Source organism: Leucopleurus acutus, assembly GCF_964270905.1.
Source record: "Leucopleurus acutus genome assembly, chromosome: 8".
NCBI classification, from domain to species: Eukaryota; Metazoa; Chordata; class Mammalia; order Artiodactyla; family Delphinidae; genus Leucopleurus; species Leucopleurus acutus.
In genome coordinates this window covers 31,222,835-31,242,475 of record NC_139151.1, presented here as the reverse complement: position 1 = coordinate 31,242,475, position 19,641 = coordinate 31,222,835, and the positions used below count along the sequence as shown (strand labels likewise).

General features: G+C 39.8%; 1 protein-coding gene across 1 annotated transcript in view; it reads right to left on the bottom strand.

Moving 5' to 3' along the window:
* Positions 1–13,287: 13,287 nt before the first annotated feature.
* MMP20 (matrix metallopeptidase 20) overlaps positions 13,288–19,641 on the bottom strand; it is a gene marked incomplete at both ends in the record, with an annotated part of 50,722 nt that continues 44,368 nt past the window's right edge. Inside the window, 2 exons of the mRNA XM_082843970.1 lie at positions 13,288–13,388; positions 14,397–14,500. Of these exons, the coding sequence (XP_082700096.1) occupies positions 13,288–13,388; positions 14,397–14,500 (205 nt within the window). The remainder of the gene's footprint in view (positions 13,389–14,396; positions 14,501–19,641) is intronic.

Genomic DNA, 19,641 nt, shown 5'->3' with positions numbered 1-19,641 from the left:
CCTGGGGGAGGTGATTCAGGGTCCCCAGCCTATATATATCTTTTGTTTGGATAATTTTCAGCTGGTAGCTCTGGCATTCCTCCTCCAAACATTCACAGGGAATTCAAATGGCGTCTCCTCTTGTGCAGTGGCATCCGCCTGGCACAACAGGTGGCACCCAAAGCTGCAGGACATGGTTCCTCTAAGACAGCGGTCCCTAACTTTTTGGCACCAGGGGTCAGTTTCGTGGAAGACAATTTTTCCACCGAAGGTGGGGGAGTGGTTCAGGAGGTAATGCGAGTGATGGTTCAGGTGATGATGTGAGCAATGGGGAGCGGCAGATGAAGCTCCACTCACTCGCCCACTGCTCACCTCCTGCTGTCCGGCCTGGTTCCTAACAGGCCACGGCCCGGTACTGGTCTGCGGCCCAAGGGTTGGGGAACTCTGCTCTCGGATGCTGGATCTGGCACCGGGATCCTTACATAATCTTAATATGTCCCAAATTCACAGAAAATGAGAAAAGTAGTTTTAATATAGAAAATGTATTATTTTTTTAAATTCTTTTTTACAGATACTATTAACTCAGAAACATCTTAAGAATTTAAGTTCACATAATAACGGTAAGTCTCCGGCAAATCAGAATGGTTTAATAATCTTGGTTTTATGAAAAAAGCTAAGTCTTCTCTGATTTATTAGTGTTAAGTATAATACAAGAATACACTTTATTTTAAAATAAGAAGTGAGTTTGTTTTCTCATAAACATACTAGTTAATTTGTACTTTCTCAGTGAGTCCTTCCCTGACTTAGAACACTTCAAGTTAAGAACTACACCTTAACCCCTGATTCCCAATTGGCTGACACTGCCTTACAAGTATTTTTCCTATAGAACTTATCATCTTCTAACATACTATATAATTTAATCACTTATTATGTCTACTGTTTATTGCCTGTCTTTCTCAGGCACACAGGAAGCTCCATGAGGGCAAGGGCTTTTGTTTCATTTGCTGACATAATCCAAGAGCCAAGTAGATGCTCAATAAATATTTTTGAATAAATTAATATGGAATTGAGGCTGAATGCCAGCAAAGATGGGAAGTCAGTAACAGGATATATAGTCAGCCTGACCAGTTCCTGAAAAATAACTTCTCTCACTCCTCCCCAGACTAGACACTAGAAAATTACAGAAATAGCAGCAGCCCTCAGAAATTCTTAGAACCTGATGTTGAATTTCTGAGGTGTCCCTGAGGGGAGGATCCACTGATCAGGTTGAGATATGAGAGTGGCTGAGTCCAGACTTCCAACACCAAGCTTCCTGTCCTGAGGTGCTTCAATTTCTTCCTGGCCCCTAAACTAGGCAAGAAGGCACAAACTAAGATGAAGGCCCTCATCCCTCCCCCAGCTAGGGACACTGATAATCCATGAAAATATGAACTCACAGAGCAAATAAGTGAGGCATCTGAGGAGAGAAAAGATGTCCAAAAGAAAGTTCACATGCTGAAAACCTATGTCTGTGAGATAGGCTGGGACCTGGGAACTGGGACCTTTACTGGAGTGCTTGCACCTGGGAAAATGTCTCCTCCAGCAACAGAATACAAAGAAACCTTTAAGGGACTAAAAATAATTGCTTGCATGTGCAGTTGGGGCAAATTAAGAACAATAAGATACAAAAAGGCCAAAACCCAACTGCCACTTCTGAGGTGTTGGGAGCAAAAGCAGGGTACTGTGCATGATCCCTGCACACAGCACCACCAAGACCACATAGAGAAATATTGAAAGACCCCAGAATCAGATTGCTAGAGTTTTTCATGTGATATACTTTCCGGAACAGCCTTTACTTTCTGTAGTAGTTTGAAGCCTGCTTCAAATACAGTGAAATTTCCGTTCATATGCATGTAACCTATTTAGGTTTCAGGCTTTCAAACTAAATTTGATCTGGCTGAAACTTATTCACATATTTTTGTGACTAGCCTGTAATTAGCAAAGAGCGAGAGTAGGGGGAGAGAGGGAAGGAGAGAGAGATACAGAGAAGGAGATTGATTATGTAGTTGTGTTTATGGGACGTGAAAGTCCTGGCAGTTAAACCTAACCACTTTCGAGTATTAATATTATGAAAATAACAGAATTGAACTTCAGGTTCACTTGTAGGAAGGAAAATCTGAGACTCCTTTCCTCCTTTTTTTTTTTTTTTTTTCCGGTACACGGGTCTCTCACCACTGTGGCCCCTCCCGTTGCGGAGCACAGGCTCCGGACGCGCAGGCTCAGCGGCCGTGGCCCACGGGCCCAGCCACTCCGCGGCATGTGGGATCCTCCCGGACTGGGGCATGAACCCCGTGTCCCCTGCATCGGCAGGCGGACTCTCAACCGCTGTGCCACCTGGGAAGCCCCTCCTCTTTCCTTCTTTCTTGCCACCTTTTCCTTATTTGGGTTTCTGTAGCATGTGTGGTTCGTGCTACTTGCTTGGCAATTAGTTAGCATTGATCTTACTCTCTGTACACATTCATGTACATTTCTAGTCTTACCCTTGTGACCGTGGAAGTAATAATACCTCTCAGGGTTACTGTAAGTCTCAAAGCAGATTAGGTATGTAATGATGCTTGAAAAACTATGGTACTAAATATAATTCTGGGACACCAGCCAAGGGATCTGGGGGTTCAGCCAAAGTAGGGTTATGAATCTGTGTACTGGGAACAAACACTGAGGCAAGGGCCTGTTTGCACACACTGGGTTAGGCAGAAGAAGGTGTACATCTCTGGGATTCATCCTAACCCTTGGTATACTGGCCCACTGGAGAGCAAGACTGGCCCTTCTGATATGAGCGCCACTGATGGCTGGACTGAGGTTCCAGGCATAATGGTTGTTTTGAAGATTGACTTGGGTACTGGGGAAGGCCTTGACTGAGGTAAAGACAAATTGACTCTGGCTTTCAAGCAAAGACAGAAGAATGTTGTAGAGAACTTGCTAGTCACTTTCTCTGTAAGGCTTGGTAAGATTAAAAATAGAAGTGTTTTCACTATAAGAACAAAATGGAGTTTTTAAAAAAAATCTTGAGACTTCTTTTTTAACCTTTTAAAGAAAGTCCTAGGCTACCAACGACTTTCTTCCAGAAGAGCAATCCTTAAGATTTTGTATTTTCTTTTGTGATTTATTCTTTGATTTTTGTACCAAGAAATGTAAATATCAAGGGAGAAAACCCCTCAAAACCTCGAAAATTCTTGTTGAAAATTAAACCACGTTCTTGAAGAGGAGAAGAAGAATGGATTAGTAGACTGAGCACTGGATGGTGATTAAAAAACTTGAGATCTTTTTATCAGCTTCCATATTCTTTTATAATCCTTTTTCCCCGAGTTTCCTGGGGGAAGGGGGCTCAAAACATTGTAGATAACAATATAAGGGCTATCTATGACTCCCAAATTTCTAGCTCCGAATTCTTCCTTGAACTCCGGCTTTTATATCTACTACCTAATTGGACATCTTCTCTTGGATGTGTAATAGGCAACTCAAACCCAGCAAAGTCAAAATTTCCCTCTTGATTTCCAGCCCTCATAAACCCATTCTTCCTCTAATCTTCCTCATTTCACCACCTTTCTCCCACTTGCTTAGGCCGAAAACTTTGGAGTTATTCTTGACTCCCCCCACCACCTTTTTTCCCTAAAATCCCACAGGCACTTCAGGAACAAATCCTGTTGGCTTTACCTGGAAGAATTTCCTCGATCTGACCATTCTTAGCATCTTCATTGCTCCTTCCTTGGTCAGCACTGTCATCATCTCTCCCTTGGCAAATGCCACAGTCTGGTGTCCCTGCACCCGCTCATAAGCTTTTACAATCTCTTTGCCACCCGGCAGCCAGACTGACCCTTTGAAACCTAGCTGAGATCATGTTATGTACCTGCTCAAACCCTTCTCATGTCATCAGCATGAGGTCGATCTCCACAGGTGGCCCGCAGGCTCTGGGTAGTTTGGCTGGCTTTCTCTCGGACCTCACCTCCTTCTACTTTTCTTCTCCCTCGCTGCCTCCAGCCATACTGGCCTTTCCGCTGTGCCTCAAATGTGCCCGACCCCTTCCTAGCTCAAGGCCTTGCACTTACTGCTTCCTCTACCTGAAACCCAGAGACACCATGTCTCCTTCCTTCCCTCACTCACATCTTTGCATAAATTTCCCTGACTCAGCATATCCTTTCCCTACACATGCTTTTATAAAATGGCACTCCAACACCCTTTATCCCCTTCCCTGCTTTATTTATTTTTCACATCATTTTTTTTTTTTTTTTTTTTTTTTGGAGGAAGAGAGAGGTGGCTTTATTTTTCTGCTAGGCAGAAGGGAAGACAGCAAGCTAGCACCTCAACTGTGCCCCCCCTCCTTGGGAATCGGGAGATTTTAGATGTGGGGCTCACAGCCCGGGGTATATGGTAAGGATCAAAGTAGTGAAGGTCTTGCATGCTTCCTTTCCTTTGCATTATTTCAAAACAGTCATAGCTGGCGTCAGGCTGCCTGGTAATTGGGGTCTGGCAGTCTGAAAACTGCGTACATTTGCCTCTCGTTTATCGGCCTGTGACCTTGTCTCTGAAATTCAAAAACTATAGGGGGTGATTTGTTACGAGGGGCCTGTAGAATGTAAGTGGCGGGAGTGAGAGGTGGGGTATGTAACACACAGTCAGGGGTGATGGGTGCCGAAGGTAAATTGCGTAGTGTCAGGGAGTGAGGTTCGCTTTGTAAAGTACAAATCCAGTTACTGCAAATTAGTGACAGTTAAACAAGGAGTGATTAACTCTCAGGGCTGGCTGTGCTGCTGCTTTCGCCTGCTCGATGCTCCCTTTTTTTCCGTTGCTCTCAGGAGAAGGAGAAAGAAAACTCACTTCTATTTACATCGCAACATGATTAACTCTCAGGGCCGGCTGTGCTGCTTCTCTGCCTGCTCGCTGCTCCCTTTGTCTCCCTTGCTCTCAGGGGAGGGAAGACTTCATGGCTATTTTTGCTGCAGCCACCATTCTTGAATTGTACCTGAATTCATTAGAATTCTTGAGTCCTGTTAGATACTCGTTTGGAGCTCTTGAGTAGAAGGCTTGCAGACCTTTTGGTTAATGGCAAATTGAATAGTTGTAATTCATACCTTGGTTGAACTTGGAAATTTCCAAATCCATTTAGCAACACATTCTTAATCTCTACGGTGGGTATTTCTGAAGACATGTTTTTTTGTTGTTTGAACAACTAAAACTAGTAAGTAATTTATTGAGCTTCTTCCAGGTTTGGGTACAAAGGACATCGGACACTGTCTACTCCATGGGAGCACAGTCTCAGGACCGTAATACGTGATAATTTTATGCGTTCCACTAAATTTGTAATGAGTACGTGATTTTCTTCAAGTGACAAATGGAGAAGGGGCGGGGCGCGGGAGTCAGCATTTTCAATTACTTTGTTCCATCAAATTGCAGCTTGGAAAAAAAAAATTGCAGCTTGATTTTTGTTGTTCAGAGGTTGTTTCCTGATAATTGTCTTCTTCTAATGACCTTCCATTTCCCCCTTTTACAGTTTACTTCATCTTTACACCGCAGAGGTCTCGCTTAATGCGGAAATGTTGCTTGTGAGGAGTTCCACTTTCTGTCTCCAGGCTTTTGCTCTCACATTTCTTCGACTTTTAAAACCTCGGGAAAAATCTTTACAATCCAAGTTCAGTGCGTGTGGGTCCCAGCCACCGAAGATTTAACTAGTTTTAAACAGGTCTCAGAACTTTAACAAAAGCCCAAATCCAGACAATTCCCAATTTGGGGCTATTTGATGCAGATGGTGTATTTTTTTTTTTAAAGCATCGTTTAAGCGATTGCAATAGGGTACCGGCTACTTTGTACCCTGCTTCCCTCACTTTTCCTCATTTCTAGCGTTCACAAACACAATTTTTAGTGACCATGAGCGAGTCTCTTCTCTTCAACTCTTACAATGTTTTCTCAGAGCTGGAACGGAGAGCGGGGCCAACATGGCGGCCAGCAACAGCTTCCCTCCCTCCACCCTTGGGCGCTGAGCGCCCGACCCAGAACCTGCGCACAAGTCGGAGCCGGAGTCCGCTCCGCCCTCCCCGCCTGCGCGCCCCGCCCGGAGGCGGAGGCCCGCTTGCAGCGTCATCGTGTTTTCCAGGAGAGTCCTGACGCGGTGACTGTCAGCTCCATTTTGCTGTCGGAGCTCGCAGCAGCCAGCTGCGTTTTCTCCGTGGTCGCGTCGCAAGCATTGTCTCCTTAGGCTTGGACTCTTTTCCAGGACGGTAAGACGCGGGAGAAAGCAGGCCAGGTGTCAGGGCCTCTTTTTGTGCCTCGAGAGCGCTTGTGACGCTCCTCTCCAAGCTTGTTGGGCGCCCGCAGTCTCCGGCACGGTGACCCCCTTTTCCCTACCCTCCCGGCTGCACAAAGGTGGCCCGCTCGTCTTCCATGCTTTGCCAAGCCCGCCGCTGCGAATTTCAGTTTGAACCGCAACGCTCCAGTCAGTCACTGGTGGAAGGTAGCGGTAGGGTTTGCCAGGCGGGGGAAGGTTCTCGAACGTTTGCCTTCCCCAAAGGGAGGGGGGAAGGGCCGAGCCCCGGAGCCCACGGGCGCCATGTTGTCTGCGGCGGCGGAGGCCTCGGCCGGGCTGTCCACATCATTTTTAATGTCTTTCATTGCATCTAGATTTATTCATTCATTTGAATATTGAATGTCTCTCCCATTAGAATGTAAGCTCCTTGAGGGCAGTTTACACTTGAAAGCAGCTGAGCCTAGACTGGTGTCCACATAAAGTAAACACTTAATAAATATTTTTTCATGCATTAAGAATGAGTACTGAGGGTGATGGTGGGATAGCTAGGGCCTTCAAAAAAGGCTGAATTATTTGTGGAGATAAAACTGTTTCAGGGAAGGGGTGAAGTCTTTCAAAATAAATGGTCAAAAATTTATTAACTTCCAGAAATTGTCAGTTCATACATGCAAATATGCCTAAAGTTTAGTAAAGTGACACACTACAGTTGTTGGGCAGCCTGCGATTCATGTGGAATGTGCTCTAATAGGACTTTTGACATCCCATCCTCTACCGAGGCAGCTGTGAACAACCAACCTCAAAAGCTCACATTATTTACATTGCATTACAGGCCTGGGCTTTTCCAAGAATAAACAAGTTGCTAACTATTTACACAGACTTGCTTTTTTTCCCCCCACTGCAGATGAGCTAAAATGGATTTGAATGTTACATTTCTCAACTGGTCTTTTGCAACAGTTTTTTTTTCATTCTTCTATCCTTATCTTTTCTGATCTCTCCCTCTACTCTTGTAGGAACAACATGCTGCATTGTGCAACGAAGGTTTAATATTATCCCCAACCATTTAAAATGATATATTGAATGAAAGGAAAGTGTGTTTGATTAAGATTAATGGAGAAGAGATTAGCATGAGGATATGTGCATTAGAAGCATCCTCTTTTGGACTCCAAAGTCACTCACTAATTTCCTACTCTAACTTATTTACCAGCAGGCTTCCCAATTCTGCTGTATTTCAATTCCAAGAGTCTAAGTGGTGGAACCAAGGCAGAGATTATGGCATTTTGAGTATAATAGATGCCTTTTAGTCTTGCCGTGTTGACAAGCCACTTGGGGATGGGAATGAGACCAAAGACAGGGTCAGCAGATGGAAGATAATCAGAAGATGCTGTTTAGGCCTACTCAGGCCTGTAGGAGAGAGATGCAGTGAATCTTTTGACCTAGACTTTTCTATGATCCATTATGGGAGTCTAAAACTCCAACCTGTTGACAAACATTATGCATTTCCTCTCAAATGGTACTTTGCTGGGTAATTTGGCTATAAATATTCACAAAAAACCTTCAATATCATTGTACATATAAATGAAAGCACTTGAAGACCCTGTGATATGTTTTAAACATATCACACAGAATTCCAAATAAAAAACGGTAGTTCATTTGTGATCTACCATGTGAAATGGAAGTCCAAGGTGTTTCCAAAGAAACATTTGAAAAAGAACAGAGGACCTAGAAAGGTGGGTCTGCCATTTCACACCAGGCTAACTGGAAGAGAGCTTGGTCCAGCCACAGAAAATTTAAGGCTGAGCTGTTAGGGAAGCTCCTCACCTAGGTGAATCCATTTGTCCTTCAGTAGCCTTTCTGGTACTTTCCAAATAGTTATCACTGAGGTTAATAGGACAATACACAGAGGTCATCAGAAAGCAAACTCTGTTCTGCTTCCTCTTGATCTCAAAAGAAGCAGTCAAACCACACTTTGTTCAAAACTGTTATTTAACTGAATATTTTTGCACTGTTACTCTGAAAACAAGTGAGGAGCATATGTTATAAATTATTTCTGCACAAAATTCCTCTTTCAGATGAGCATATAAATGCTCTGACTGAGTTCTGACACAAACAAAATCACTATTTCTTGTGCTTTAGAGAGACTATATCTTTCCAAAATACATACAACTATATCTGGAAGCCAGTTCTCTTACTCAACAAAGGAATAAGGATTTGTTAAGAATTACTTTCAGGGAATGGAGGTTAACCACAGTCAGTATATTATTTGATTGTTGATATAACTTGGAATTTGGAAAAGAAAAATTTCAGGTCACTGGTTATCAATCCTTGTGGTACTATAGCTCAGCTATCTCAAGGGATATACACAAATTCTCCAAAGCATCTCAAAACAAAATTAATTCTAATTGTTTCAAAAACAACAATTATAGAGCCCTTATAAGGTACCAGGGACTATCTAGAGTTCTACATATTTTGACTCATATATTTAAGCCTCTAAATATCCCTAGGAGGTAAGAACCATTCTTACTGTAATTTTACAAAGGAGGAAACTAAGACAGAAATTAGGGAACTTGACCAACCTCACAAGGCTAAAAATAGCAGATCTGGGGTTTGAATTCAGTCAGGCCTCAGAGCACATGCTTTTTGCATCCAGTAACATTCATTTATTTAGTGTAGTGTTTACAGTGGACATGCCCCTTGGCTAGCCCTGGACATAAGGAGGACATCTGGCTGGTTGTGCTCGGCACCAGATGCCTTCAGGCTGATGTTTCATTGCTATGGGGTCCCTGTCACAGCTGACCAGATTGCACGGCCTGCACAGATAATTGCACCACCTTGATCTCCTTGCTTATTATTTAAAACAAATAATAGGTTTATTGAAATATAATTCACATACAATACAATTCCTCCATTTAAGATGTACAATTTAATGGCTTTCAGTTATTCACAGATCACCTTTAGCATGTCATCCATCACCTTTAGCCACCATCACCTTTAGCGTGTCATGCCTATTAGTAGTCACAGCTGCCCCCTCCCTCCAGCTGCTGACAAGCAGTAATCAGCTTTCTGCGTCTATGGCTTTTCCTATTCTGAACATCTCATATAAATACAATCATACAATATGTGGACTTTTGTGTTTGACTTCTTTCACTTAGTGTAATGTTTTCACATTTCATTCATGTTGTAGCATGTATTAGTCCTTTTCTAAATTGCCAAATAATGTTCCAATATGTGAATTTACCAGATTTAAAAAAATCCATTCCTCAATTAATGGCCATGTTTCTACTTGTTGGCTATCATGAATAATGCTGCTGTGAACCTTTGTGTGGACATATGTTTTGATTTATCACAGGTATACACCTAGGAGTGCAATTGCTGGGTTATGTGGTAACTCTATGTTTAGTGTTTTGAGGAGACGCCAGACTGTTTTCTCTCCTTGCTTATTGATACTAAGAAGTTTTCCTCAGCTGACTGTTTTTGCAAAAGTGACTTTTCTTACTCTAGAATCAGTTGACATTGGAAAGCAGGGATGCCAGATTTTGTCTTCAACAGTCAAAGATTCAACATCTGGTTGGCTGTAAATAGCCACTTTCAGTAACAGAAACAAAATGGAAAGTTTAGAGTAACCTTGAGTAACTGCTCCATCCTTTTTTTTTTCAACATTTTAGTTTTTAAAAAATAATTTTCTACTTCTTATACTTTATTTATTTATTTTATTATTATTATTATTTTTGGCTGCGTTGGGTCTTCATTGCAGTACGCGGGTTTTCTCTAGTTGCTGTGAGCTGGGGCTGCTCTTTGTTGTGGTGTGTGGCTTCTCATGGTGGTGGCTTCTCTTGTTGTGGAGCGCAGGCTCTAGGCACGTGGGCTTCAGTAGTTGTGGCACGTGAGCGCAGTAGTTGTGGCTTGCTGGCGCTGGAGCGCAGGCTCAGTAGCTGTGGGGCACGGGCTTAGTTGCTCTGCAGCATGTGGGATCTTCCCGGACCAGGGCTCGAACCCGTGTCCCCTGTATTGGCAGGCGGACTCTTAACCACTGCGCCACTGGGGAAGTCCCCAGTCCCTTCCTAATATTGTCTTTTTAGTGAGTGTATGAAACAAGTTTAATAAATGATGGCAATAATTATAGCTAATATCTGTTGAACACTGTAGATGTTCCAGTCTATGAAATATGTTAAATGTATTTTATCATCTAATTGTAGAAGTACTGAAAATTTATTTTAATTGAAATGTAGTTGATTCCCAATGTTGTGTTAGTTTCTGGTGAACAGCAAAGTGGTTCAGTTATATGTATACATATATATATGTTCTTTTTCATATTCTTTTCTGTCATGGTTTATTACAAGATATTGAATTTAGTTCCCTGTGCTATATAGTAGGTTCTTGTTGTTTTCTATTTTATATATAGTTGTTTGTATATGCTAATCCCAAACTCCTAACTTATCCCTCCCCTCCCTTTCCCCTTTGGTAACTATAAGTTTGTTTTCTATGTCTGTGAGTCTGTTTCTGTTTTGTAAATAAGTTCAGTAGTATCATTATTTTAGATTCCACATGTGACATCATATGGTATTTGTCTTTCTCTTTCTGACTTGCTTCACTTGGCATGATAATCTCTAGGTCATTCCATATTGCTGCAAATGATACGATTTCATTCTTTTTTATGGTTGAGTAGTATTCCATTGTATATATATACCACATCTTCTTTATCCATTTTTATGTTGATGGACATTTACGTTGCTTCCATGTCTAGGCTATTGCGAATAGTGCTGCTATGAACATTGGGGTGCATGTATCTTTTCAAATTAGAGTTTTCTCTGAATATATACCCAGGAGTGGGATTGCTGGATCATATGGCAACTCTGTTTAGTTTTTTGAGGAACCTCCATACTGTTTTCCATAGTGGATGCACCAATTTACATTCCCACCAACAATGTAGGAGGGCTCCCTTTTATCCACACCCTCTCCAGCATTTATTATTTGTAGACATTTTAATGATGGCTATTCTGACCGGTGTGAGTGATACCTCATTGTGATTTTGATTTGCATTTCTCTAATAATTAACGAAGTTGAGCATTTTTCATTGTTCCTTTTGGCCATCTGTATCCCTTCTTTGGAGAAATGTCTATTTATGTCTTCTGCCCATTTTTTTGATTGGGTTGTTTGTTTTTTGTTATTGAGATGTATGAGCTGTTTGTATATTTTGGAAATTAAGCCCTTGTCAGTCTCATCGTTTGCAAATATTTTCTCCCAGTCTGTATGTTGTCTTTTTGTTTTGTTTATGGTTTCCTTTGGTGTATAAAAGGTTATAAGTTTGATTAAATCCGATTTGTTTATTTTTGCTTTTACTTCTATTGCTTTGGGAGACTGACTTAAGAAAATGTTGCTATGATTTATGTCAGAGAATATTTTGCCTATGTTCTCTTCCACGAGTTTTACGATGTCATGTCTTATATTTAAATCTTGAAGCCATTTTGAGTTTATTTTTGTGTAGGGTGTGAGGGAGTGTTCTAACTTCATTGATTTACATGTGGCTGTCCAGCTTTCCCAGCACCACTTGCTGAAGAGACTGTCTTTTCTCCATCGTATATTTTTGCCTCCTTTGTCAAAGATTAATTGACTGTAGGCGTGTGGGTTTATTTCTGGGCTCTCTTTTCTGTTCCATTGAACCATACATCTATTTTATGCCAATACCATGATTCCTGTAGCTTTGTAGTATTTTCTGAAGTTTGGGAGGGTTATGTCTCCAGCTTTGTTCTTTTTCCTCAGGATTGCTTTGGCAATTCTGTGTCTTATGGTTTCATATAAATTTTAGGATTATTTGTTCTAGTTCTGTGAAAAATGTCATGGGCAATTTGATAGGGATAGTGTTATATCTGTAGATTGCTTTGGGTAGTATGGCCATTTTAACAATATTTATTTTTCCAATCTAAGAACATGAGATATCTTTCTATTTCTTTGAATCATCTTTAATTTCCTTTATCAATGTTTTATAGTAGAACTACTAAAATGTAAGATTAAAAAAAATAAGAATGACAGACAGCTGTATTTTATCTGTACTAATGAGTAGGTAGGAAAAAAATGGTTTAGCTTGAAGTGAGAAAAACTAAAACAAAAGATAAACTTCCCTAAATGGAAAGCTGTTCAGAAGAGACCCACTTAGATGGGTTAAAGATAGTTTCATTGAGGGTATTTTATTTTCGGGAAGAAGGAAAAGGAGTGAATTATGAGTATTTTTTCTGGGTCTGCATACTCATGATACTATACCAAGGTTTGAGTTTTCTATAGGTACACAGAATTTGTTGCCAAAGTGTGATAGAAGCTAGTAAACATTAACGAAAGAGAAATGAGGAACTATTCTTATACAACATTTTTATTGGCTTTTGTTAAAAGCCTTCCTGTTGCAAAGTGCCCACCTCTTACCTAGTATGAAAATCCATTTGAGTAGGTTTGCCCACTGTAACCTACTTCAAAGACCAGTGAGCACACATAGAGTCAAACAAACAAACAAACACAAAAACAATGAGAAACAAAACTTATACAGTATGTTGTCTGTGATATGTTTAAAGTAAAGGCGGATACATTTATATTCATCATAACAAATGTTAAGGTCAAAAAAGCCACTGCTTGTAAAGAATTATTATAATTTGTATAGTAATGCTATTTCCTATTAAAAGAATTATAATACATGTCAGGGAGTCCACAAGTAGGCTTCTTCCTGGAAATAAAAACCAAACTTATCAATTTGCCTCAGTGTATTAGGTAAGAAAAAAATGACCGGTGTCTAACTGAAGCGTGCATTGTGTTGATTCTGATTTTGTGTAAAACTGACCATATAGGAATTTTCCATTTGGATTAAAATTCTGAATCCAAAACTAAGAAACAGTTTAGAAGCATAATTATTTTCAACAAATTCTAAATTTCCCTTAGAATTGAAGGCCATGGGAACAATACATAACCTGAGTTCTGATTTAGTCCTTAAGATCTGGTTACCAGCTGCTCTCGGTCATCTTCATTCCTTAGGAAAGACTAGACTTTTCTATTTAGCAACCAATCCAGGAACTAGATTTCAGCACACTAACCACATCTTCCTTCTCTGTATCATACTTGTATGCTTTGGGTCCTGAAAATAAGTAAATGTAGCCTAAAAGAGACAAAGTTGAAATTATGATTACTGAAAATGACTTGCAAATTTATAAATGGGATTGTCTTGTAGTTGTAACTTTCTTGAGGTAGCACCAAATGGGGACTGAGAACGTGTCAGGTGGCAGTTAGCTAATCCTCTTCACAGCTCTCTCTGAGCCCTAGAACTTGACACCCCTAACATGTTGATCATCTCTCATCTCTCTTCTCATGCCAGAGGTGGTTTTTGCTTCTACTCAGGCTGTTCCCCTCCAGGAATTCCAGCCCCCACTGTTTTCTTTCCCTAATCAAACCTCTAGCCATTCTTTAAAACCCAGCTGAAGTCCCACCATGAAATCTACAGCACCTGATGCCTGTTTTGATCTTTTCTTCCTCAGATCACCTCTTGCAGTTATTGTGAAGACTACCACACAATTCAATACTAAATTATAGATTGTCTTGTTTTCTAGTAATTTCATCTGTGTTGGATAGAGGGTCATTTCCCAAAGAGAATAACCGTTCCACAAGTGCAGAGACCATATCAAACTGTATTTGCATTTCTGAACAGTGTCCAGCTCTGTGCTATGTACTCAAGAAGAATGTTTTGACCGATTCAAAAGATCCAATTAAACTTATTCAACCCAGTTCAATTCAATTCAACTTTCCCAGCTATGTGTTAAATTTCAGGAGTTGGGTGATGGTGTGGGGAAAGCCCCTGGGAAGGTTGAGAGTATGTGCATTTTAAAGATGAAAAAGGTAATTTTGACTGGATGGCCTTTATGATGTAGCTGACTAATGCACTGAAGTTATACTTTTAAAACTTTCCATTTGTAAAGAGAGAACCATAATGACAGACTTTTTATACTCTTCCTGGTGGTTAATCTTTTTAGCTAAATTTATAAGGGACTCAGGGACAAAAAAATGAGAACCAAGGACTCCCATTTGGAAATCCTTCTTCTTCTGTGTTACAGCAGAGACCAGATTTCTTGTTACAATTTCTACAAAGAAACTTTATAGTGGAATCACTCACCATTTAACTCCATAGCAGCATCTATTTGGCCATTAACTCCTGAAAATTCTTCTTCAGTATTCTTTGGATAGTCTTTTTCCATTTTCCTTTTTCGTTCATCATAGCTGGAAGAAATATTATTTCATAAATAATATAAACAAGAAGTATTTATCAATTGTAGAAGACACTGCACTATCAGGCATATTTAGCCAGGGCTGATTTATGATTTACTTTAGATCTCTCTCTGTCTCTCTGTCTCTCTGTCTTTCACACACACACACACACACACACACACACACACACACACACACATTCTGCCATTTCTCTCCCAGTTTCCAGAGATTCTGGGAATACTAGTTTGGGAGTCATTTGCTGTAAACATTCTGTTGTTAAAAAATTTGCCAGATATATTGTTTAGAAATAGTTATATTGTTTAGAATTATAGGATCATATTTCTATAATTAAAAAAATACTACCTTTCAATGGGAACTCTGCATATATATATATATATATTTTTTTTTTTTTGCGGTACGCGGGCCTCTCACTGTTGTGACCTCTGCCGTTGCGGAGCACAGGCTCCAGACGGGCAGGTTCAGCGGCTACGGCTCACGGGCCTAGCCGCTCCACGGCATATGGGATCTTCCCAGACCGGGGCACGAACCCATGTCCCCTGCATCAGCAGGCGGACTCCCAACCACTGCGCCACCAGGGAAGCCCTCTGCATATATTTTTAGTGCTTTATTTACTGTTGCAATTTCTGTCTCTCTTTTGTTCTCTATGTATGAATTTCTTGGCTTACCAAACAGTTAAAAGCCCTTCACAGAGGCTTTCATTAATGAGCTTCTTACTGTGTACCCATAGAGGAGGGATTGAACAAATAATGCACAGTGAATGAATAAATACATGTGTGAATGCTCAATAGATAAAGACAAGAAATGAGAAAATCTGGAATAATGGAGACTTTGCCTTTTAAATTGTTTTAATTGAATTAGATTTTTTTGTTTCCTAGAAAGATTATACAACTGACCAAAGAGTAGATTAGGTTTTTTTTTCTGAATCCACAACTACCGTGCAATGATAACTCTGAAGATTGGTTAATACCTCTCTTTGTGATCTAAATTACCCCTTGTAGAAAAGACTGTGACTTGTATGAATCAGTGTGACTTGTATGAGTTCAGCATGTAGGCAGGGCAGACTCTTTTCCCTTCAAGAAGTTTTCATTTAAAGTGTGAGAAAGTCCCTTCTTCATTAGCGTAGAGCTCCCAACGCGGACATTCCCAAGGTGGACACACCACTGCTTTCCCACCCAAAGGTCAATTTCTCCTGTGTCTGGGCCACTGAGAGTTTCCTGCAGCAGCAGATCACATCCACCTTCTCCTGAAATGTGCCTTTCTTGTAACTATGACTGCACAGGCCAGGGGACAGATCTCTCATGATACTGAGCAGATCAAACGTTGGGAAAGAAGTATTCAGGCTGAAACTGACTAGTGGACTGAGGTGCTTTATGGGGTGTTGCGGATAGGAGTGGAAGCTAAATCCTAGAAGTATCAATAGGAGTCCAAACTCCCTTTCCAGGAGAGCTATTAGAATCTTCCAAGTAGGCCAAGGGGAAAACCAAGCTATATGAGTTACTGTAAGCACAAATAAACATGGAAGCCATTTACCATATTTTGTTGTCATCAGAAGTGCCAATAAAGAGTGGGGACAGGACACCTGTATGGTATTAGAAGCAGTGGTTGCAAGGTATCAGGACTGTAATGAGGGAAAGACTGGAGAGAAAGAACAGCCAGGCATATTGCCTCTCCCATGGCTTAGACTTCTTTTGTTCTGAAATCTAGAGTCAGACACTGAAAGTACAGGTTGTTTACATATTAATCTTTGTTCACTAGGTTTTCTTCTCTCAATTCCCTGAGGCAGTTGTACTGGGAAAATGGATGCTTTGAGTGAAGGGAGTGAGGAAGATAATTCCAAAGCTTAAAATATTTGGGGAGAGGGATGCAAAAGGAAGAACAAAGAAGTGACCAAGAGACATTTGGTGTCTGTAGATATAGAGGGAAATGTGGTGGGGGAATGCCAGAGAACATGACATTTTGAATTCTTTGCTTAATGTCGACCCCTAAGCTCAGGGAAAACGGTGAAAAGCCTTTCATGTCTTTATCCTCTTTTGTCTGCTCTGAAAAGAGGATTAGAAGCTGAGCTATTATAATTAGAGCTATGCCTTACCTTTGTGTTCATTAAACATTTATGAGTGATTTTGAGAACTTAATCACCATTTATTTATATTGTTTTATGGCAAAAGGTGTTCTCAGTTCCAAACAAGTGACTGACTAAAGAATATCTATAGGGAAACCTATTACAAGTTGGGATCTGCTTGTATTATATTTAAATTGGATTGAGAAATCTGGAAAGTATGAAAGGAGAGAGTAAAGATCTTTTCTGAGACTAGAAATACTGTTTAAATAATATAGGAATAAGTTTTAAAGAGAAAATGATGACTATTAATCCAATAGAAAAATCTGAAAAAGAAATCTTTCTCTTTTTATCTGTCTGTTTAGTTTGCTAAGGTGGGTGATGGTGACATCTAAAATCTTATATTATATATATATATATATATATATATATATATATATATATATATGTTCAGAGGATAATGGAGGTAATAATATTATATGTAAATAAAATTTCAAAAGAAATTTTAGAGACACAATGTCTGGCTGAGAATTTTAATTTTTAATTGCATTTATAAAACCGTAGGCAAAAATTTTGGCAAAACTATGAAATCATTTTTTTTTCCTCCATCTCTTCTACCACTTATGTATTTAATAGTCCCTCTCCCTTTCTGCCAACCCCCTCTCTGCCCTCTTGCCTCTTATCCTATAACTGCTTTCCAAAGAGTATTACTCTCAATAAAATCTATCTCAAAGTATCAGTCTGACACATAAGTCACCATTTTAAGATTAGCTGATAACATGTATATTTCATTTGGACCTTTTACGTAGTCACTGTGTAGATGGGCCTACATAATTAACATAGGGTTACCTACTTTTCATTTTACCAAGTAAGAACATTACCATCAACCCTCAAAATAAAAATTACCACCTATTTCCATTATCATTTCAGAAAGAAAAGAAACTTTAATACTAAAAAAGGCAGAAAGGACATAATCTCAGAATAAAAGATGGTTCTTGCCAATAATACTGACCCAGATCACACACCCCTGTGTTTATTATATTGTGCTATTTTTATTTTTCTGTGGACTGCTGAAAACTTTGTGATGATCTAGCCCTTGGTTTTTGGACAGATATTTGAGGATTTCTGTTATAGAGCAAAGAGTGTATAGTCAGATGGTTCTGGGTTTGAGTTCTGACTCTGTTACCTGCTGGCTCTGATCAGGGGAAAGTGTTCTGAGCTCTGAACCCTGGTTTCCTTATCTGCAATACAGTAGTCATGAGGATGAGAGAAATCACACACACACACACACACACACACACACACACACACACACACACACACACACGTGCCTGGTACATGTTAACGTCAAGGTCTGGCCCAAGCTATAAGACTTTGTAGTTTATTTTGGCCCCAAGAACCAATAACTGACTGGCTAGTATGACATTTAGTGGATGTTGCGATTTGGTCTGGGATCCTAAGTCACCAAAGAGTTTAGTCTTTACCTAATTTTTTAAACACACTTCATTAAGATAACATGCAATAGTAGGCAAGGTTGAGAAGAGGAGAAAGGAGGGCTAGAGAATGTTGGAGGTAGTCCAGAGACCTCAGCAGAAAGGGGTTAGGAGGTCTACTAGTATGTTGAGGATTTGGCTGAGGGTAAAAGAAAATAAAATTATATGATAGGATGAGAATTATGGGCATGGGTATTTTAATTGACAGTAAATAAATAAATCAATGGTGAAGAGAATAAAAGGTGACTACGTATGGTAGATGGGACGGATCTCTGTATTTGGATTCAGAGGGCATAAAATATATCCTCAGATGGACTATTTTTAGCTGTGCTAATCACTTAATCTCTTAGATGCAATATTTTCAACTATGAAATCGAGATAGCAATACCTACTTCTCAAGACTGTTGAGAAGGCAGATGGGAAAATGAGAGAATATGAGAAAATATGCAGTGTGATTCCTAACACATAATAAACCATCAATATTTGAATACTAAGAAAATATTTATTGTAAATATACTAGAAACCTGCTAAAATCGTTGCATACGTTTTCTCATTACTGAGGTCTTTTTTGTGAAATCTAAATATCAACTAGAAATGATTGACCAGTAACTATGTTTATGTCCTTTAAGGGTATTTGTTTAATCATTTAATATTGATCAATGGGTATAGATATTAACTAAATCATTACTGACAGTGACACTTTACTAGTGATATTGCCATAGATATCTGATGTGGTTTTTCATATATATTATCTTACTCTCTACCTTTGTAATCTAAGAATTTGGGGACTATATTGGTAAAGTACTTGCATATTGTTTAACTGTGTGCTCAGACCTCAGATTTGTTAGGAATTTCTGGTGTTTTCATTGTGATGATTTCTAACTTATGTCAGTGGCAAAACTTAACTCCATTCTGCCTTCTTTGAAGTACTGAATAGGGAGTTCAGTCTGCTAAAAGATGCTTAAAGAAAATGTGAGAAAGGATGGCAAAAAGAGGAATTTATGGATAAGTATTTATGGTATATGTTTCAGGAAGTTTCTTCAAGGAGACCTTTCTAGTGAAATCTAGTGGAATTTCTAGTGGAATCCCCTTTGAAGTTAATAACCCACTCCTAGCCAGGAATCACATGGCTTTCACGGAGGAAGGGACCTTTGTGATCTCACTAGAGAGGGCAGCCAGGAGAGTGGTCAGGAATGAAGAGAAGGGAGAAGAGTAAGAAGCTGCCATGTACCATCCTAGATAAGGGTCAGGAACCAGGTCCCCATGAGGAAAGTGACTGTGAGAAAATTCTGAAACAAAGAATTAATAACAATGTTGAAATGTATTGATGGTCTCAATTACTATCTTACTGTATGATGAAATGCAAATTTATATCTCCAGCCTGAATTCTCTGAATTCAAGACCTGTATTTCCAACTGCCTTCCACACATATCCATTCATCGGTCTCACTAGCATTTCAAACTACATATGTACAAACTGGAATTCCTGTTTACTCCTTTAATTTTGCTTTACTTCTTAATTTTATTCTTTCCCTATTGAATGGCCTTAGCTTCCTTGTAAAAAATCAACCGAACATAGATATA